Source organism: Anomaloglossus baeobatrachus, chromosome 1 (genome assembly GCF_048569485.1).
Source record: "Anomaloglossus baeobatrachus isolate aAnoBae1 chromosome 1, aAnoBae1.hap1, whole genome shotgun sequence".
Classification (NCBI taxonomy): domain Eukaryota; kingdom Metazoa; phylum Chordata; class Amphibia; order Anura; family Aromobatidae; genus Anomaloglossus; species Anomaloglossus baeobatrachus.
This window is the reverse complement of record NC_134353.1, coordinates 746,375,758-746,398,332: the sequence shown is the minus strand read 5'-3', so window position 1 is coordinate 746,398,332 and position 22,575 is coordinate 746,375,758. Positions and strand designations below refer to the sequence as shown.

The following is a 22,575-nucleotide window of genomic DNA, read 5'->3' as shown; positions in this document are numbered from 1 at the left end:
CCTATTTAAGTGATTTCTTGATTGAGAACATGTGTGGCAGTAATCAGTCTTGGGTGTGACTAAGGAAATTGAACTTAGCTTCCCAAAGATGTGACTGATAAACCCATTTAAATTATGTTTTAAGGGAGGGGGGCAATCACTCTTTCACACAGGGCCCTGTACTTGTGTTATCTTTGTCTAAGATGTTCTGTGATCTGAAACATTTAAGTGTGCAAACATGCAAAAGAATAATAAATCAGAAAGGGTGCAAACACGTTTCACACCACTGTACATATGCAAGACAACAGTCAAATGAGCTCCACAAAAGGCCTGCGATTGATTAAACGCTGAGACCTCCTAACCTCAGATGTGACATCAGGACGTGGCACATTTATGGCACAGAGTCATAAAAAAATTAGACTTCAGTTTTTCAAAATGTATGTGAGTAAGCCAAAATCTTTCTGGGAAAGTCACTTGTGGACAGATGAGACCAATTTGGCAAATCACATCATTATACTATTTACCGAAAATGGAATGAAGCCTACAAAGAAAAGAACACAGTACCTACAGTCTAATATGGTGGAAGTTCAAAGATGTTTTGGGGTTGTAAAGCTGTTTTTGGTTCTGGGTGCCTTGTCTGTGTACAAGGCATCATGAAATCTGAAGATTACCAAAGGATTTTGGGTTGCAATGTAGTGCTCAGCGTCAGAAACCTGGGATTGAGTCTTAGGTCAAGGGTCATCCAGCCATACTTCAAGAAGCTCCCAGAAATGGATAGAAACAAAGTGCTGGAGAGTTGTGAAGTGGCCAGCAATGAGTCCAGGTCTAAATCCCATTGAACACCTGTTTAAAGATCTTAAAATTGCTCTTAGGCCCGTTTCACACGTCAGTGAAAAACACAGACGTTTTTCACTGGCGTGTAAAACACGCACATGTCCCTGCGTGTGCCGAAAATCACGGCACACGTGGGTTGTCTAAGTGCAATCCGGGCTCCTTTCTCCGTGGCCCGTGATTGCACTTAGAGATTCACTCACTTACGCCCGCTCCCGCTGTCCATGGTGCTGATCGCTCCCGCGACGCAGCATCCGGCCGGCGGTGACCCCCGCAGCAGCTGCTTCCGGGTCGGCTGTGTCGCGCATAATGAATATGCGCGACAGTAATGAGCCAGCACAGAAGGAGCAGGGAGAACGGGCTGCAGAGGACATCGCTGGACGCCGGGTGAGTTAAAATGTTTTTTATTTTAAAAGCACGTTTTTTTCTGGCACGTGTTTCACGGACCACACCACTGCGTGGTCCGTGGAACATCAGTGATGCCAGAAAAAAATGGACATGTCTCCGTGCAGCAATCGCGCACACGCGGGTACGCTGCACGGAGACACGTGCAGTGACAAATCACTGATGTGTGAGCAGACCCATTCATTATAATGGGTCTGCGTATGTCAGTGATTCTGGTACGTTTAAAAAAAAGCACAAACGTACCAGAATCACTGACGTGTGAAAGGGGCCTTAGGAGAAGACACCATGCAAATATGAGAGACCTGGAGCAGTTTGCAAAAGAAGAGTGGTCCAGAATTCCATTTAAGAGGTGTAATAAGCTTGTTGAGGGTTATAGGAAGCGATTGATTGCAGTTAATTATTCCAAAGTGTGTGCAACCAAATATTAAGTTGAGGATGCCAACAATGTTGTCCGGCCCATTTTTGAAGTTTTGTGTGAAATTATGTCCAATTTGCCTTTATTCCTGTTTTCTTTTGAGTGTTATTCCAATACACACAAAGGAAATAAAGAAGTACATGACAAAATAAGTGTAATTGCAATAATTCATAAAAAGGCTTAATTTACTGGAACAATTTCAAAGGTGCCAACACTTTCGGCCATGTCTGTATTTATACAAACTAAACTTACTCCCTCCCTCAGGTTTGCTACTCCACGATCCTGAAGAGTAACTATCATTTCAGAAAAATTCTGACACATCATAGTGACACGTCAGAATTTTTGATCAGTTGTGGTCCACGTGGTAAACCTCCCAGCAAACTGAAACAAGGTAGCAGAAACATTTCCACTAAGTACTGCACCTCTTCAGCTGTGATCAGCTCTCCTTGTTTTCTGAATTTATTTTTTTTTTTTATTAGTTTATCTTCTGCTAACCTTACGTCTCCAAGGAGAGGCTATCACAGCCAAAGATACACATACAGTATTTAGGCCAAACCATTACATGGCTGACAGTGAGTTATATATGTATGGGGGCTTATCATTCAGCCGACTCCTATCTCTCCCCCTCTCCCATACTGTAAGTAGTTCATGCATTTTCCCCCTATGTGTCCTCCTTGTGTTAGTGGGGTTGATAAAGAGCTCATCCCATCCATTCCCTATTTAGGACCCAGCACTAGGGATACCAAGGGTCAGGTATACGGCTCGGCGCATAGTTGTGGAACCTAACTAGGGTGGTGAGGCACCCCATGGACTAGCAGTAAGTTTGGTCAAGGGTTACCATCTTCCCTTTCCCTAGACACAGGGTTTCCCTTCCCTTTAGCCGTTTGCTTGGTACTTCCCCGTACCTAGCGTGACATACCCCCTCAGTAAACTGCCACCCTAGGCAAAATTCTCATGCAGCCTTTATCAGAGTGAGAAACACAGATCTAGAGCGATGGCACAGCGGTAGGACTTGCCGACTTGACTAGGACACCTGGATATACAGGATGACAGGTACAAAAGTGTACTAGCAAACACCAGAAGAGACATCCATGAGTGTATACATACAGGAACTGTAGATGTATAGTCAGTCTACATCTTGCAGCAAACAAATGGCTAAAAACAGAGTTGTTTGCTGTCAGCAGACAGTTATAAGGCCCAGTCACACACAGAGATAAATCTGTGTTAGATCTGTGTTAGATCTGTGGTTGCAGTGAAATTGTGGACAATCAGTGCCAGGTTTGTGGCTGTGTACAAATGGAACAACATGTCCATGATTTCATTGCAACCACAGATCTGCCAAAGATTTATCTCTATGTGTGACGGGACCTATAGTCCTTAGTATTTGTACTGTGACCAGCACCAGTGAAGAGTTCATTATGGTTACGGCAGTGAAAGGGTTGACTGCAGGTCTGTGCTAGAAAATAAAAGCAGAAAATTGAGAAACCAGCAGGAGTTTACTGAAGAATTTTTGTCAGCTAAGAGAAATGGATGATGAAGCAAACGACAAAGCACACATAACTGAATACAAAGGTTCCTGAAAACTCAAATACACAAAGCGAACAGTCAGTCTTAACCCCTGCAAGTCTGATGACATATTTACAGTATGTCATTGGCTGTGTCCCTGATTTTGATGGGGGCTGACACATCCGAGATCTACCCACAGCCAGGGAAAGTTTTATTCAAAGTGGGGCCCTGGGCAAAAAATTAAAGTGGGACCCCAATTCTGCACTGAAATATTGATACATTACCAATATGTCCATTAACTCATAGCCTGTCTAATAAGACATGTGAATGATGCCTGGCAATCACGCATGCCACCAAGTACATGTACTTATCAGCTCATGTCACCTCCAATGTAACAATGTGTAATGCCGGACAGGTTAAGTAAAAAGATTCAATTAAAGGAGTTGTCCAGTGAAAAAAATATTATAATCTATGCATAGGATAGCTGATAAGTCATTGATCACTGGGGATCCAACCACTGGGACCTGCACAGAACTTTTATGCCCATTAGAAGGAATCAGCAGTGCGCATATGCCACCTGCTCTCCATTCATTACCTATGGGCTGATGACCTCTGTGTTTGGCTTTTTCTGTCAGCATCATACAGTGAATGTGTGGCGCCCCTGAGGCTTCAGTCGCCATAGAGGTACTGCATCTCATCCAGTGGTGTGGTATTCCATCCTGGGTAAGGAGGAGGTCAACACCAGTTCACACAAAAGCACAACACCCAGGCTCAGAAACATCCCATCAGACATGGCAGAGGGCATGATTATACCTGAAGCCAGGCTGGTGGGGTGGAGTCTTAGGAGTGGGAACACAATAGTGAAAGTGGGAACACAATGTGAAGTGTGGAGGCAGTGAGTGGCAGAGGAGCAGTGGAGGAGCGAAGACCCGAGGCGTGGAGCTGGTACCGCTCAGCCCGGGCACAGTCAGAAGAGGTCCTAGAGACCACGGGAGCATCATAACTTCTCGTGACCTTGTTCCACATATAATCTACGGTTGGAAGGACTGGGTCGCAACACAGGGACTGGTCCCTAGCCTAGATGAGGAGAACCTACGTATTCCACTAGCAAAACCAGCGGCTGAGGTGACTTCAAGCACCAAAGGCACACCCACACACGAATTTCCTGGAAGGTGACCCAAAAGGACCATGGGTTAGAGCTTCACGCCACCCAACAGGGTCCACAGGCCCTGGAACAGGGTTCAGTGAGCGAGGGCGTAAGTCAGGAGGGCGAAGCAAGTGTAGGAAGACCACCAGGGAAGGTACACTTAAGAACGGTGCACCGGACTCTACCTCCGAACTGCCTGTGATCAGCTGGAGCCCATCACTGTGAAACCCCAGCACTCCAAAGGCGGTCACTGGCATGTCGTGTAACCCTGGAACCTGCTACAGTGAGTAAAAACCTTGAGACTGCATCACTGTGTCGCTCCGTTATTCACTTGTGCTCGCCATTATAGACTACTACCACTCCCATCTGCCCTGGGGCCCAGATCTACCTGTGGAGAGCTACACCATCTAAGCTGCGTCACAATCTTAGCCAGGGAACCCCATCCTGCAGCGGCGGCACCTAAGTTGCCGCATACCACAGGTGGCGTTGCAAATAAACTGTCATCATCCCCTTTATATTTAAACAACACTGCCGAGGTCACGGAACCGGGCCTTGCCGCCGCGACATCCCAGAGCCAGAACCACGGCCCAGTAACGAGTCACTCCACGGCCCTGGCATGTCAAATCGATTAGCAGTCATTGTTGTTCCTCGTTCTGAAGAATAGTGAAGATTACAGAAGTCAGACACCTACAGATCAGAAAGTTATCATCTTAACTATGGAGAGGTGATAACTTGCTTTCATTGGATTAGCCCTTTAACCTCCTAATATCACAAATATTTTAGACTTTAGCCCCTTAAAGACACAGCTTATTTGGGCCTCAAAGAGAATCTGTCACCCTTTTGAGGTTTTTTAGTTACTAATATGGGCATACAGGTAGCATAGAGCTGAAAGCAGCCATAGCTGTATGCCTCCTCGATGCAGGGTAGTGTCATAAAAATAATCTTTTATATCTGCTATATTCTGAGCTATGGGGAGTGTACTGCCAGGAAGATAAGCCTGCCTCCCCTCTTCATTATACAGGAGGGGACTACGTGTTTTGGTATGAAACCTTCATCACGATATCCGCTGCTGCAAGTCTCCACGCCGGCTGCTCCTACGACATCCACTGCTGCTGCTTCTGTCGTGGGCGGGGGCGCAGGCCACGGCCGGTGGGGAGCTACTCGAGACCCTCGGATCCGGGATCGTGACTGTGGCTCGAGTGGCAGCCGGATCCGGGGCTCTTGCAGCAGCCTGTCGCCCACAACAATATAAAGGGGGTATATACAGGGGAAGAGTTTGTCAGTGACGCCACCCGTGGGTTGCGGCGATTTGTTGGTGGTACCGCCACTGCCTTTGTATGGGACGCCCGGGGCTGATGGCACGGGGCAGCAAGGTGGTATCCCCTCCACGGGTAGGGGAGGTGTTGTCCCGGGGCCCAGGTGTAAGTGGAGTGTAGTGCTGGGGGCGCCGTTTGCAGGCTGGACCGGATGACACCGGTGTACTCAATGTTGTTGAATAAACCACACAAAGTCCAAGAAGTAAACCAACCGGTAGCCTCCGGAGGGGTGTGCTCGGGTCCCACACACCGGTTGACTGGACAGGGGCCCTTCCTCCTGCACTTCAGTGTTTTGTCTTGTGTGTTGATTAGTCCGCATGAAAAAGGAAAAGTTCGCTACTGGTGTCTTTGCTGTGGGAGCTGTTGCCCGCGAGAACTGACCCTTGGGATTTTTGCAGGCATTTGCAGATGCCCTATGCCCCGCGTTGGGCTTCCATCTCGCTCTATCTGGGCTCTCTGGTAGGACAAGACGTGGAATCTTGTCCCCTGCTGGATAATTGACAAGGGGCTTGAAGCTGTCCTCGCCCTAGGGTCCAGGCACCCCGACTGTGCACGGCCTCCGGACCGGATTCCCGCTGTTGGCACCAGCGGGCTACAACTCTGCCCCGGTCCACTTAAGGTCTCCCATGACCGGATCTCCGTCGCCTGTCGTCCTGCTCTGCCGTCTGTCATCTAGTCAGCTCAGGTAGTCCGGTAGTCTGGGAGCTACAACCCCCGACTACCACTTCACTCCTCTCACTTCCTCCGTCCAGACTAAACTGTTGTGTTCCCTCCCCTGACACCTCAGAACCCCTAGGTGGGCATCACCATCTGCCTGGCCCCATCCCTATTGTATTGGGGGGGTGACTAGGCTTTGTGGCTGGTGTTTGTACCTGTGTGTGGGGTTGTGTTGGTAAGGCAAGGAAGAGAGAGTCCTGCATCTTTGGATGGATGCAGTCTCCTGTGACAACCTGGTTTTGCCAGGACGTCACACTCCCCTTTGGTAAAACACAGCCCGTCCTCGGGCTGTCAGGCACCTGTATTTATTTTTTATGCAACTGTAACGTATAAAAAGGTAAAAGCATAACATGTAAACATTGCATAAAACCGTAAACATTTCTTCCCTTACAGCAGGGGTGGGGAACCTCCGGCCCGCGGGCCGTATGCGGCCCGTGGCGACTTTTTATGCGGCCCCCGGGCACATTCCCGGGGACCGCTGTGCTCTGGCGGCAGCCGCGCTTTTCCCGGCTGCTGGCCCTTTAAATCCCACTGCCCGATTACCTGAGGGTAGATGCTAGAATGTATGGGCTCTATCCAGATCCTGACTTCCAGGACCTGACTGCAGCCCATACATTCTAGGCTTAACCGCAGCCTGTGCTAGTGTGCTCTGGTGGGCGGGGTAAGCATCATGCTGCGATAATGTCACAGAATAGCTGCAGCAGATTACCGGCAAGTCAGGCCTGTGCTGTGCTGTGCGTGTGACTCCTCCCCCACTCCAATACTGTGCTGAACCCATCGCTGCCCCCCCCATGCTCAATGCTGTGTACCCCTTTGTGCAGTGTGCTGCCACCCACTGCTCTGTCCGTGCTGCCACCCACTGCTCTGTCCGTGCTGCAACCCACTGCTCTGTCCGTGCTGCAACCCACTGCTCTGCCCGTGCTGCCACCCACTGCTCTGCCCGTGCTGCCACCCAGTGTTCTGCCCGTGCTGCCACCCAGTGCTCTGCCCGTGCTGCCACCCACTGCTCTGCCCGTGCTGCCACCCACTGCTCTGCCCGTGCTGCCACCCAGTGTTCTGCCCGTGCTGCCACCCAGTGCTCTGCCCGTGCTGCCACCCAGTGCTCTGTCTGTGCTGCCACCCAGTGCTCTGTGCTGCCACCCAGTGCTCTGTGCTGCCACTCAGTGCTCTGTCTGTGCTGCCACTCAGTGCTCTGTCTGTGCTGCCACCCAGTGCTCTGTGCTGCCACCCACTGCTCTGCCCGTGCTGCCACCCAGTGTTCTGCCCGTGCTGCCACCCAGTGCTCTGCCCGTGCTGCCACCCAGTGCTCTGTCTGTGCTGCCACCCAGTGCTCTGTGCTGCCACCCAGTGCTCTGTGCTGCCACTCAGTGCTCTGTCTGTGCTGCCACTCAGTGCTCTGTCTGTGCTGCCACCCAGTGCTCTGTGCTGCCACCCAGTGCTCTGTCTGTGCTGCCACTCAGTGCTCTGTCTGTGCTGCCACTCAGTGCTCTGTCTGTGCTGCCACTCAGTGCTCTGTCTGTGCTGCCACTCAGTGCTCTGTCTGTGCTGCCACTCAGTGCTCTGTCTGTGCTGCCACTCAGTGCTCTGTCTGTGCTGCCACTCAGTGCTCTGTCTGTGCTGCCACTCAGTGCTCTGTCTGTGCTGCCACTCAGTGCTCTGTCTGTGCTGCCACTCAGTGCTCTGTCTGTGCTGCCACTGAGTGCTCTGTCTGTGCTGCCACCCAGTGCTCTGTCTGTGCTGCCACCCAGTGCTCTGTCTGTGCTGCCACCCAGTGCTCTGTCTGTGCTGCCACCCAGTGCTCTGTCTGTGCTGCCACCCAGTGCTCTGTCTGTGCTGCCACCCAGTGCTCTGTCTGTGCTGCCACCCAGTGCTCTGTCTGTGCTGCCACCCAGTGCTCTCTGTGCTGCCACCCAGTGCTCTGTCTGTGCTGCCACCCAGTGCTCTGTCTGTGCTGCCACCCAGTGCTCTGTCTGTGCTGCCACCCAGTGCTCTGTCTGTGCTGCCACCCAGTGCTCTCTGTGCTGCCACCCAGTGCTCTCTGTGCTGCCACCCAGTGCTCTGTCTGTGCTGCCACCCAGTGCTCTCTGTGCTGCCACCCAGTGCTCTGTCTGTGCTGCCACCCAGTGCTCTGTCTGTGCTGCCACCCAGTGCTCTGTCTGTGCTGCCACCCAGTGCTCTGTCTGTGCTGCCACCCAGTGCTCTGTCTGTGCTGCCACCCAGTGCTCTGTCTGTGCTGCCACCCAGTGCTCTCTGTGCTGCCACCCAGTGCTCTGTCTGTGCTGCCACCCAGTGCTCTGTCTGTGCTGCCACCCAGTGCTCTGTCTGTGCTGCCACCCAGTGCTCTGTCTGTGCTGCCACCCAGTGCTCTGTCTGTGCTGCCACCCAGTGCTCTCTGTGCTGCCACCCAGTGCTCTCTGTGCTGCCACCCAGTGCTCTGTCTGTGCTGCCACCCAGTGCTCTCTGTGCTGCCACCCAGTGCTCTGTCTGTGCTGCCACCCAGTGCTCTGTCTGTGCTGCCACCCAGTGCTCTGTCTGTGCTGCCACCCAGTGCTCTGTCTGTGCTGCCACCCAGTGCTCTGTCTGTGCTGCCACCCAGTGCTCTGTCTGTGCTGCCACCCAGTGCTCTGTCTGTGCTGCCACCCAGTGCTCTGTCTGTGCTGCCACCCAGTGCTCTGTCTGTGCTGCCACCCAGTGCTCTGTCTGTGCTGCCACTCAGTGCTCTGTCTGTGCTGCCACTCAGTGCTCTGTCTGTGCTGTCACCTAGTGCTCTGTCTGTGCTGCCACCTATTGCTCTGTCTGTGCTGCCACCTAGTGTTGTACTTGTCCCCAGTCATGTCTGTGCCACCGCCAGGGCTGTCCATGCCCCCTAGTGATGTATATGCCCCAGCCCCTCCTGTGATGTGTACTCCCAGTGTCTCCTGTAATTTATGTGCCCCAGCGTCTCTTGTGATGTGTATGTCCCGAGACAAACCTGGAAAAGCAGCTGTGAGAACCAAGATGATCAATATCACCGAACAGCAGAGCCGCACCAAAGAGAAGCAGCTCCAGCCACCACAGTAGGGGTGAGTTAATTAATCGTTTGACCAAATATAACAGGGTAGTTTTCAAGTTGATAATTTTGTGTGGCCCCCAAAGGTTAGTAGGAAATTCCAAATGGCCCCCGGCAGTAAAAAGGTTCCCCACCCCTGCCTTACAGGGAGGCACATTTTCTTAAACGTTGCAAACTTGCCCTCTCCCTTCAACCCGCCACCCAAAACACCTGAACCCCTGGTTCCACCGCTAGCTCTGGTGTCACACCACCCTGAGTTTCTTACAGTGTCTTTGGTGAATGGATTGAAGTCCCTTTCCCACCAGTCCACCCCAAAGAGTCCCAAAGTTCCAGAACCCTCTGGCCTGGATGTTAGCCACCAGTTTGCTGGTGACTGGGCCTCGGACAACTTAACCGCAGGCCCTTCCTCCAACCAGTCCTCTCCAGCGGGTGTTACATTCTTGGTGGTGGGGTAAACAAGAAGGTAAATAGGGAGTATACACAATGACCCAAGAAAGTTTTTGGTCGGCCTCTGTCAGTACTGAGGCCATGGTCCATGAGCAACAGGGGAAAAGCTGGGCCAACTGGGAAAGGGGGTAGCCAGGCTCCACCACCCCCTACTCCCTCTTCTCATACAAATGACGGTGGGAGGCGAGGCATGGCCGCCCGTCAACCACGACCCACTCTTTAACGTCGAGGGCAAACCACCCCCGCTCTCCACAGCGCCCAGTGCATCCGACCATGTCCCCGGGTTCCAGATTCCTATCTGGATGGCCGGTTGGTAGATGAGGGGCTACATCCCTCCGGGACACAAACATCTCGGCCTCCAGTCCTGGCTCGAAGATGAACCCCCACCCTTTCTGGGAGTCAAAATGGCCGACCCGTCCTCGGTACGTCGGGTCCCTGACCCGGAACGTTGCTTGCCGGAGTCAGTCCTCCCGGTAGGTCCGGGCAACCACACCCGCCCTTTTCTTCTCCCGGGCAGCTATCTCCTTGCAGAGCTGTTGGTGATGCCACTCCCAGTACGGGGCACGGGTCCCGTGCTCCTCCTCCTGCTCAGGAGCCAGGCCCACTCGGATGCCCTTGGCGCCGGCACGACCGGCCTCTCATACTGCCGTGGGCCCCACCGATTGGTGGCCTGCTCCGCTTTCCTGCAGGAACACTCCGGCTGCTCCTCAGCCAGGCTAGGGTAGTTGGGAGCGGTTGGTGCTATAGCTGGGGTAGACATGAAAACAGGTGCCGCCTCCGTAGCGGCCGGGCAGATAGCCGGGGCCGACGTCATCACCGGTTCGGCCAGGCTCGGGGCCAGGACGGACGTCACAGGCGGTGCGGCCTGGCTCAGGGCCGGATGGGATGTCGTCAGGGCTGCGGCCTGGCTCGGGGCCGGATGGGATGTCGACAGCGGTGCCGGAGCGATGGTAACGGTAAGGTATTAGGACCCAGCAGCTGGGTCCTACCCTGCAAATGGTACGGGCTCCGCTGCCACGGACTGAGGCAATGGGTCAGTCAGGGCGTTGGCTGCGGACACGGGTGGCGAGAGAGGCGGCGTGGCGGACGGGAGAAGACCGGAACCCTCAGCCGGGCAGGCCGGTTCCTGGGGAACATAGGGGTGTGGGTCACTGCTTACCCGTTCCTCCGAGGCCATCTCCACTTTGCGCGCCCGGACATCTGCAGCCAGGCCCTTCATCTCCGACATCCTTGTTGTGTTCCCTCCCCTGACACCTCAGAACCCCTAGGTGGGCATCACCATTTGCCTGGCCCCGTCCACTGGTGTGTCCCTATTGTACTGGGGGGGGGGGGGTGACTAGGTTTTGTGGCTGGTGTTTGTACCTGTGTATGGGGTTGTGTTGGTAAGGCAAGGAGGAGAGAGTCCTGCATCTTTGGATGGATGCAGTCTCCTGTGACAATCACGTTTTGCTAGGGTGTCACACTTCTACAACCAGAGACTGTTTGTATCCGTGGCTCCAGCTGCCAAGGTACCGTTGATTCCCTAGTGTTACCCTCTGTTGGCTAACTACTAGCATGTGTGCCTATCGCCACCTCCGGTGGCTCTAATGAACACACTGTAGCCAATTGACTTCGCTCCTCTAGGCCAGTGATCGGTACCATTCATTCAAGTGGATCTACTAACCCTGTACTCACTCGGTGGTTCCCATTCCAGCTACAAGTCCGGCTCCAAGTTCTGGTCTTCATTTGATGTCCCCTCCATGGTTTGATGGTGACCTCCAATTATGCAGAGGCTTACAAACCAGTGCTCCCAGCACTTTAAGCTGTTGTCACATCTGTTCTCAGTGGCCTTTATGATGTCGCACCTTAGTGGCGAAGCCTTGGGTTGGACCAACTCACTGTGGGAGTGGGTTGGCACAGTCTCTCTGCTGGGGCTGATGTTAACGGCAGCCTGGATGTTGGGCCCTCCACAAGTAGGGCCAGAGCCCCAGGGGGCAGGTGATGGAGTTAGGCACTTAGGAAGAAAAGTAGGCCACACAAGGGATTACTGTGTAACTGGTTCTCTTTACTTACAGTAGATGGTAACTGGTACCCGGAGGCAGACTGGTGTTCACCTTTGGTTCCCTTAGTCCCAGTGTCGGTTGGTGACCTGGTGACTCCTTTCCCCTGCACCTTTCTCAAGTTGGTGGGTTCCCGTGGCTTGGAGCGTCTGGGGGTCCCCTCCTGTTGGACTCTCAGTCTCTGGTCCGTACGACGGTTCTGGTCCCTGGTTCTCCCGTTACTGCTGGTACCTCCGGACTTCTAAGGTCAGTGAGGTCCTGGATGATCCCCTCACTGTGCAGATTTTATCAGGTCTGCCTAGAGCATTTGCCTGACCTAGGGCTCTGTACCCCGACGTTGCTATGGTTCCGGGAGAACTTCACCGCACTTCATCGGTAACCACACTCCTGGGCCCTCAGGTCACCATCACACTCCTGTGTCAAAGCAGTTACGTCCGTCTCCTCTCACTTCCACTTAGGACTAAGCCACACGGCGAGAAAAACAGTGCGAGTGGAGTGCGATAAAGCATCGCATTCCACTCGGACCAATATTAACCTGTGTCAGCACACATGAGCGATTATTTTCTCAGCCCTAATCGGACCGAGAAAACAATCGCAGCATGCTGCGATTGTAAGCTGAGACTCTTTCTCTCGCACCTATTCAAGTGAATGGGGCGAGAGAAAAATCGCACTGCACTCGCGGTACACCGGTGTACTGCTAGTGCAGTGCGAGAATGGCAATAGCCAGCTACGCAGGAGAGAGGGAGAGAAATCCCTCCCTCCCCTCCTGAGTGCCAGCCCGCCCCCCGCAGCTGATGTCTGCTCGCACGAACGGACCTTAGTTGCAAGGACACACGCATGACACTCGGCTCTGCTGTACTGCCAGCATGAGCCGAGTGTAATGCAAGGGGATCGCAGTAGTCCCCGTGTGGCTCCAGCCTTACTGTCTAACTGTCCGTCCCCACCCACCTGGTTGTTGTCTAGTGGACTGGACCGGCTCCACCCCTTGATGGCCATCCATTGGGTCCAATTCTAGTCTGTCGCCAGTCTGTAGATGGGGAAAAACTGGGATTATAATGTGTTTTGCTGTTGCTGGCACTGGTCTTCCAGGTCCCTGGGGGTAGATCCTGCATCTTTGACAGGATGCAGTACCTTGTAGTGCCCTGAAGGGTTCAAGGGTGCTACAGAAGAATTCCACAAAGGAGTCTCACTGTAGGCCAAAATGCCATCCAGTTTCTAAATTGTTGCTAAATTTCCTGAGCAGAAACTGCAACTTTGAGATCTGAGTTTGCGCTGGGAATCGCTACAAAAGCCTCTTCAAAAACTAGAAACACTTCAAAACTTGGTTAAAAAAGAAAAAAGAAAAAAGAAAAAAAAAAAAGACTCAGTGTGAACGCTCCCTTAGACTATGTAGACGCGTTGCTGTTTTGCAGCGTTGGTTTTTTTAATGTAACTTAAAAGCTGCTTTTCACAGTGCCAGCACAACCTGGGGTCCCAAAAATCTGATGTACATTTTTTTTTCTGATTTGAAAAACTGCTCCTGCGTTTTTAGAAACTGCAGCATCTCAATTGTTTCAGAGTTTTTCCACAATAGAAAGCAACTGGGAAGTTCAAAAACACTGCAAAAAATAACCATGCGTTTTCAGTGAAAAAAACCCCTTTATTAAACATGTACTGTAGACAAATTACACATAATCTGCAGCATAAAAAGCAGCAAAACCTGCCTTCTTTGTACTGCCAAGAGAGCAAGTTTTGCTTGCAGGAGAAAAAGCGCAAAAAAAAGTAAACAGCCTTATGGTAACAGGGCAGTTACACTGGCTAGAATGAGAAAGTGCTGTGGAAGTCTGGGTCTCACTCTATTCTTCAGGGCAACCAATAAAACAACTCCTTTCATTCTGGTAACATGAAATGTAAATAAAAGTTGCATTCTGATTGGTTACACGCCTAGCATTATTTTCCGTTCTGTTTCTCTGTATAACGCGCTGTTATTCATAGAGATACAACTGTAATGTCAGGGTCCTGCAGCTCTCAGAGGTTCGTGTCGCATATACACTGCTAAATTTACTGGTGGCTTCCTTTTCAGTGTCATTGCGTAATGTATTTACTGCGCATGACAACAGTGATAAAACGTCAGCTTGTTTTTCTCCTGCGCGCTGGAAGCTTTTTGTTCCTCCGAGGCTTCCGGATTTGTAGTCCTCTGTAGCTGTAGCCGTAGTTGTAGTCCGGTGTACGGCTGGTAGAGATATGTCTGAAGCTGAGAGCACAACAGCCATTTCCATGCGGGATGTTCAGCAACTTATCTCCAAGAAGGACGAGATCGAGGCGCAGATAAAGGCTTATTATGATGTCCTGGAAGATGTAAGTCGTGTCTCCTCAGTACTAGCTTACTGCACATCCAATATACAGGTGCCATACATGTCCGCCCAATATAAATGACCACCGTATATGTATATTTGCATATGTCCTGTATGAGGGGTGCATGTACTTAAAGGGTCACCCTCGATTGTCACATGTCCTGAACCCCATGACCCGAATGTGCTGACTGTCAGTTTTATTAGGACGACATAGCAAATATATCTGAATGGGGAATACGAGTAGGAATAAATATTGAGTTTATTATTTTGCTGTTATTTTACAATTTAAAGGGGTTCCACAGAAATGGGAATGTCAGCAACCTGCCCCAGTTACCCAAAGAGACCAATCACAGCGACTCCTGCATTTCTAATAGTGCGCTTAAAAAATGGAAGCTGTGTTGTGATTGGTTGCTTTGGGCATGGATGACTTTTTACCATTAGTCCGTGTTCATGAATGTTTTTATCCCAGAAGCAGCACTGCTAGTGTCCATGCCCTATGCTGGTATAGCAGCTCCTTCACATTGAAGTGAATGGGGATACGTTGTAATAATGCAGACCGCGGATGGTCAGGAATGCCATTGTCTCTGGGAAACATAAAGCAGAACTTTCAGGTTGTCACATTATGAATGGATATTTGGTCACAAGCTGTGCTGTTATTAGGCCTCATTCACATGTCTGTTTTGTTTTTCTACATTTGAGAAATAATGGATCAATTTGCTGAATCAGATTTCTATCAGTGTTTGGTTAATGTAGCAACTACAATATCCCATATGCAAAAAAATTATAATAATGTAGAGTTCTTGCCCATTTACCAGTTCACTACAAAGCAGTTTTCACCCATTCATAAACAGGCATACACCGTATATTCCAATACTTTTTGTATCCTTTTTTTGTGATGCAGAGGGTCTAATTTTGGTTACTTTCATACTTTTTTTTTTTTTTTATCAAAATAAGTGAGAAAATAAAGGAGATATGGGTTTTATATATCACTAGCTGTAGTACCCGGGCGTTGCCCGGGATAGTAACTGTGTCTCTCTGTCTCTCCTAGTCTGTCTGTCTCTTTCCTAGTCTGTCTGTTTCTATCTGTCTCAATCTCTGTAGCTGTCTCTTTGCCGGGCTGCCTCCTTTTTTTTTTTTTTTTTTTTTTTTTTCTATTTTCTATCCTATCTTATACTAACAGTTCATTTTGTTCCTATAGCAACCACTGACTGTTGCTATTTATAGCCTATAGCTCCCAGCTCCATTCAGTTTAATGGCTGTAGGATTTTTGTAGAGTAACTGGAAAGCGTGGGGTTAAATTTTCCCGCCCGAACATAGTCTGACGTTCCCTGAGTCACATGGAGACACACACGCACACACACACACCTTTTATATATTAGATATATATATGTGCCGCCCCCGTGCCAGCAGCTGGGCTGCTTGGATCCGGATCCGCGGTGGCTCGAGGGGTCTCCGGATCCGGGAAGTCGTGCGGCCACTCAAATGAAGGGGGGGGAATATTTACAGGGGATAATGTTAGAGGGCGTAATGCCACCCGTGATATGTGGTCATTTGGAGTACTACCGCTGCAGTTGGGAGTAAGTACCGGGGATGATGGAATGGGGCAGCCAGGTGTTAGAACCCTCCACAGGTAGGGGAATGCCCCGGGCCTCAGTAATGGTGAGGGGCAGTGACGTTTGGTGCGAAGGGGGTGACTTGCGTACTCACTCAGTCCATTAAGCTGACACCGACAACCGGATAAACCAAAGTTCTGGATAACGATGCCTCTGAGGGGAGCTAATTCGCGTCCCGTCTACAATGGTGCTGCCTGGTGATCCGTGACCTGCCTTCTGGCACTAAGTTTACTTCTCTGTTGGTCCCGGTAGTATGGAACTTGCCAGGTCCCGCTCCCCACTATGGCTAAGTGTGGGAGCTTGCTCTCAGGGTTCACACTTGGGATTTTCTGGACTGTTTGAGTGGACAGTCCTATCCCCCTCGTTGTGCTAGTACCCCGATTTTGGAGCGGGTGGATAGTGGATCTTGTAGGCTCCGTTCTCGTCGGGTAAATTGTCAGGTTGCCTGAAGCTACTCCCTAACCTAGGGTCCACGCACCCCGTCGTGCCCTGGTCCCAGCCCGGTGATGGTGCAAGGCCGACGGCTGTCCTCCTCGACAGTTCCGTGCCCCTTGCCACGATCCCCTGCGACTGGGGGTCCAGCTCCTACCAGGCCCAGACCAACGTCTGCTACCTAGTACTTCAGAGGAGCCGGGCTCCTCATCTCCTCTCTCCTTCACTTCCAACACAACACTCTCCACTCCTAACCAACCCCCCCAAGTGTGCGACCCTATTCCACTCAGGCCGTCCACTGGTGTGTCTGGTGGGTGTGGTGCAGAGTGTACCTAGGATTTTGATTAGCTGATGTAGGCAACACCATGTAGTTGGGGACCCATGACCAAGAAAGAGGTGGATATTGCACGGGAGGGCAGATTGTACCCTGTGACGACCTGATAGTCCAGGGGCGTTAGATAGATAGATTGATATGATATACACCCCTAGTAACAGGAATGTGGGTTGGCAGCTTTTGTTTGGGGGTTTTTTTTCCCCCTCCCCTGCCAGACAGTCATTCATTCATTCATTCATTCATTCATTAATTTTTTGTTTTTTTTTCACATATTGTGGCCAACAGGAAGTCATAAAATATCTTTTGAGGGGCATTTCAGTACATTACCTTATTTCCTTTTGTACCTGGGGCATTCAGGTATATTAACCCAAGTTACAGTGAAAATTCAGAGCTGTAGAGCTAACTTGGGCTCTAAGGACCAAGTAGATCCTCTTAGGCCCGTTTCACACGTCAGTGTAAAACACGCACATGTCCCTCCGTGTGCCGTGATTCACGGCACACGTGGGTTGTCTAAGTGCAATCCGGGCTCCGTTCTCCGTGGCCCGTGATTGCACTTAGAAATCAACTCACCTGTGCGCGCTCCCGCTCTCCATGGTGCTGATCACTCACGCGGTGCAGCATCCGGCCCGCACTGACCTCCGCAGCAGCTGCTTCCGGGTCGGCTGTGTCGTGCATCATGAATATGCGCGACAGTAATGAGCCGGCTCAGAAGCAGCAGGCTGCAGAGGACATCGCTGGAGCCGGGTGAGTTAAAATGATTTTTATTTTAAAAGCACGTTTTTTTCTGGCACGTGCTTCACGGACCACACCACTGCGTGGGCTGTGGGACATCAGTGATGCCAGAAAAAAATGGACATGTCTCTGTGCGGCAATCACGGACACGCGTGAACGCTGCACGGAGACACATGCAGTGAAAAATCACTGACGTGTGAGCAGACCCATTCATTATAATGGGTCTGGGTATGTCAGTGATTCTGGTACGTTTTTAAAAAAAAAAAAAGCACAAATGTACCAGAATCACTGACGTGTGAAAGGGGCCTTAGGGTACTTTCACACATCCGGATTTTTGCTCTGCGGCACAATACGGCGTTCTGCAGAAAAACCGCAACCGGCTTTTGTAACGCCGATTGCGGTTTTTTTTGCATTGACTTACATTAGTGCCGCATTGTGCCGTAGGGGCTTGCGTTCGGTCCGGTTTTTGCCGCATGCGGCAGATTTAGCCGATGCGGCGGCCGGATCGAACGTACCCTGCAACGTTTTTTGCTCCGGCAAAAAACACCGCATCGCGCGGCGCGATGCGGAAAAAAACGCATCCGGTCGCCGCATGCGGTATTTTCCACTGCGCATGCTCAGTAGCATGCCGCAACCGGAAAAAACCGGACCGGCCGCATGTAAAAACTGATGCAAAGGATGCGGTGTTTTCACCGCATCCGTTGCATAGTTTTCACAGCCGGATTGAGCCGCAGGGCTCAAACCGGATGTGTGAAAGTAGCCTTAGATCCAGTGATAACATGATCAGTGCGTCTGGAGGTGCAAGCTCCATTAGCACTTCCTATTACATTCTACACGGTGTTTGTTCAGTGTTGTAAATAGAGCAATTGGGAAGGCAGAGATGGTAACAAACGTCTGTCTTTTTTTAATGGGATGCCCAGCTGAGCCTGGCAGCCTCTTCCCTCAGTTATGGAGCTTCATTACTATGTAGTGATATTTTAGAACATCGTTGCAGAGAAGGTGTGGAAGTATTTAAACAGTAAAAAATGGACAGCGGTCAGATTTCATCCGTGCGCTGTTTATTTTATGCTGACCCATTGATTTGAATGTGTGAATTAGATCTGTGACTGATCAATAATGGACATGTCATTTTTTTTTATGGTACTTGTTTAGTTATTAAAGAATTTTTCCATACAGATAAATTAAAGCATCAGATATCAAGTAACTTCAGTAAGAATAGACAAGATATCAGGGAGGGGAAAACAAATGTTTATATATTTATTTTTTTTTTTATTTATTTTTTTTTTTATAGATTCTTGGTCTGCAAAAAAAAAGTGTGTAGGCCTATAGACTATAACGAGCACTTGTTCTTTACATGAACACCACAAAGCATGTACTTGAAAAAAGGATGTCTCAATGAGATTTTAGCTACACATACATGCTATGAACAGTTTAGGCACATACTTTAACATTTCCATAATCCCCCACAGTTTGATCAGATGAGCCTCCTTATTGCCACTCTAATCTTACATACACACCGAACATAGCCCTTTTAATGCTGCTTCTATTGCTCCACTCCAAGCTTTGACTCTGGGAATTCTTGTCTCCTCCATTTTCATATTCTTGTCTTTCGAACAGTTATAAATCATGACCTATTAAATACATTCTTGACAATAAATGGTTTGTGAATTTGGTCCTAACCAAAAAATACAATTGTCCACATGTCAGTTAAACAGTACTTGAGGCATCAGTTTGGGAAGTCTGCTTCTTTTTTTCACAATTCTATTAGTATTTTACATTTTGTTGTTTGCTTTTTCATTAGGACCTCAGTGTTGTGTGCGTTATTGCGGGAAAAGCAAAATATGTTGGCTTGTTTATTATTTTTAATGAAAAGTTAACTTTTTTTTTTGTTTTACACTTTTTATCTTGCAGCAAAAGAATATTGGAATGGAAGGTCCCCTGGTTGACAGAGAGGGATACCCAAGAGCGGACGTTGATATTTACCAAGTGCGGACTGCCCGGCATAACATCATCTGTGAGCTTTATTATCAGTTTACAGCAAGTTCATGTAGTAAAATACTTTTACAGGGTGGTTCTTATTATGCCCACACATTGTGCACAAGTGGCCGCTTCTGGTCACATCTTTTCTTTCTTATTTTAATCCTTCTCAATCACCATATTCCCCCACATGAAATGAGTACAAGCTGTAGACACCTCTGGCAGCAATGTAGGCATTGGATCTCCTGTGACATTATATCATGAACCCTGCTGCCAATCAGTGACTGCTAATGGGCCGCTTCTGATCTCCGGAGGCGGTTAGAGAGCAGCGGGAGCTCTCATTTCTTCCGGATGTCTGTATCGGTCAAAGTGAGAACGAAGCAGCTGCCGATTGCCTGCAGGGCTCATGTGATATAATGTCACACCAGACCCTGGGACAACCGGTGCTGACGTCGCTGGAAAGGTGCAGACCGCGGAGGTGAGTCCATGCTGTTATTATTTTATATGGAAGACTATAGTGATTGAGAAGGGGTTTTCTGAGTAGTGGACACCCCCCTTAAACTTGCTCTTTAAAAAGACAAAAAAAATCTGAAGGAACTGGAATAGTTGCTTCTTATTATTCTTCTAGGTTCTTGCAACATTCATACTATTCTGATGATTTACTGTTATTTGTATTTTATACTATTCTGCCAGAATTAAGGCATGAAAGAAGAGTAGATCTGGTATCGATTGGAAGCAATCCTTTTTGGTACTGAGCGTTAGTAAAATCTTTTCCATCGACCACAATAATCATAGCATCACTGGCTAGCATACTTCCAGCAGGCTGCTCATGTTAATTAGTATTTTGATAATCTACATTTTTTATTTATTTTATTTTATTATAATCTATGTGGATGGAACAATATTATTATTATTATTATTATTTATTATTATAGCGCCATTTATTCCATGGCGCTTTACAAGTGAAAGAGGGTATATGTACAACAATCATTAACAGTACAAAACAGACTGGTATAGGAGGAGAGAGGACCCTGCCCGCGAGGGCTCACAATCTACAGGGAATGGGTGATGGTACAATAGGTGAGGACAGAGCTGGTTGCGCAGTGGTCTACTGGGCTGAGGGCTATTGTAGGTTGTAGGCTTGTTGGAAGAGGTGGGTCTTGAGGTTCCTCTTGAAGCTTTTCATGGTAGTGGAGAGTCTGATGTGCTGAGGTAGAGCGTTCCAGAGTATGGGGGATGCGCGGGAGAAATCTTGTACACGATTGTGGGAAGAGGAGATAAGAGAGGAGCAGAGAAGGAGATCTTGTGAGGATCTAAGGTTGCGTGCAGGTAGGTACTGGGAGACTAGGTCACAGATGTAGGGAGGAGACAGGTTGTGCATGGCTTTGTATGTCATGGTTAATGTTTTGAACTGGAGTCGTTGGGCGATGGGAAGCCAGTGAAGGGATTGGCAGAGTGGCGAGGCTGGGGAGTAGCGAGGGGAGAGGTGGATTAAGCGGGCTGCAGAGTTTAGGATAGATTGGAGGGGTGCAAGAGTGTTGGAAGGGAGGCCAGAGAGCAGGAGGTTGCAGTAGTCGAGGCGGGAGATGATGAGGGCATGCACTAATGTTTTTGCAGATTCTTGGTTAAGAAAAGCACGGATCCGGCAGGTATTTTTGAGTTGTAATCGGCATGAGTTGAAGAGGGCTTGGATGTGTGGCTTGAAGGATAGAGCAGAGTCGAGGGTCACTCCAAGGCAAACGAGCTTGTGAGACTGGGGTGAGTGAGCAACCATCAAGTTTGATGGAAAGGCTTGTTGGAGGAGATGAGTGAGGAGGAGGAAAGACAATAAACTCTGTTTTGTCCATGTTAAGTTTTAGGAATCGTGCAGAGCAAAGTGGATAATATATACAATGTATGTAATTTGATGATCACATTTTTAGGTTTGCAAAATGATCATCAGTCCATCATGAAAGAAATTGAAGAGGCCTTGCACAACTTACATGCCCGAGAGAAAGAAAAGAGACAGAAAGATGAGGCAGAGGCCAAGGCTGAAGCCCGACAACACAACCAGCCATTACCCAATGCCTTTGCCAAAGTTGATGCGGTCACCCCTGGGTCTCCAGCCAGTATGTGTGTAAGTAATGAATGTCTTCCTGGTACTGCTCCTGGCCAGGTACTGTATCTGCTGTGATTTCTGGCGGCCATGATATTGCAGGCTCAAATGGCTCCTATACCTCGCATTATTGAAACAGGAGAAACTAAAAACATAAACCGTAAAAAAATGGAAAGCAAAAACTGGAGGGTGGTAGGGTGACAACCTTATTTTTTAATATTGTTACTTAATATCAACATCTTTCCCATCCCCTTGCCCTGTGCAGCAGACACTGTACTTGGCAGGTTTTCACCACTGACGTCTGCAACTAATGGTTTTGTCTTTTGCCTCATAGCAAAGATATATTTGTTTTTAAGTCTACTCTACGGATAACTGAATTCCTATGCTCATTTTATTCCACCATGTAAACTTAAAGGAAATTTGTCACCAGGTTTTTGCTACCTGAAAGCAGCATTGTGAAAAGAATACAGCGATGCGTCACTTACTGGGCTGCTTGCTGTAATTTTGATAAAATCACTATTTTATCAGCAGGAGATTATCATTGGAGGACTAGTAAACCTGCTGTCATGTTGTCCTCTATACATGATCTCTGTATAATCCTGTCCCACCCTCACTGATTGGCTTTCTGCTCATGCACAGTGTACACCAAAAGCTGTGAATGATATGTACAGGGTTATATAGAGCTCGGAAATCAGATAAAACAGTGGTTTTAGCAAACTGATAGCCTGCTGCCTAGTAAGTGACATATGTTTGGATTCAGGGTCATTGCCCCTATATCATGCTCATCTCAGATAAGGCAGCAAAATCCTGGAGGCAGTCACTATAAAGGGCTTTTTGTTTTCAATGAATCATTACCTAAAGAAGAGCTGATTTCTGATTTAAGGCAGTGGGAAACATTTAGTTATATATAGTGCCATCAAATTCCACAGTGCTTTATACACATTACCATTATTGTCCCCATTGGGGCTCAGAGTCTAAATTCCCTATCAGTATTATCAGTATGTCTCTGGAGTGTGGGAGGAAACCTAGGCAAAAAAGGGGAGAAAATACAAACTCTTTGTAGATGTTGTCCATTGTGGGGATTTCAACCCAGTACCCCAATGCTGCAAGTCTGCAGTGCTAACCACGTTGTAGATGCCTGATTAATTGACTCCAGCTTTATAACGAACAGATTACCTTTCATTGCGCTTATCGCTTTAGCGATCATG

At 49.2% G+C, this 22,575-nt stretch overlaps 1 protein-coding gene across 2 annotated transcripts in view; it reads left to right on the top strand.

The window, feature by feature from the left end:
- The first annotated feature begins 9,030 nt into the window (after positions 1–9,030).
- The window catches only part of PSMD9 (proteasome 26S subunit, non-ATPase 9), a 55,994-nt gene continuing 42,449 nt past the window's right edge, over positions 9,031–22,575 (top strand). The window contains exons 1-3 of one of the 2 annotated variants that reach the window (XM_075341827.1): positions 9,031–9,378; positions 19,207–19,309; positions 21,195–21,388. In XM_075341827.1, the coding sequence (XP_075197942.1) occupies positions 9,244–9,378; positions 19,207–19,309; positions 21,195–21,388 (432 nt within the window). In that variant the 5' untranslated portion in view covers positions 9,031–9,243. Of the gene's footprint in view, positions 9,379–14,029; positions 14,189–19,206; positions 19,310–21,194; positions 21,389–22,575 lie in introns of those variants that run through there. The other variant, XM_075341828.1, reaches the window with a different exon arrangement.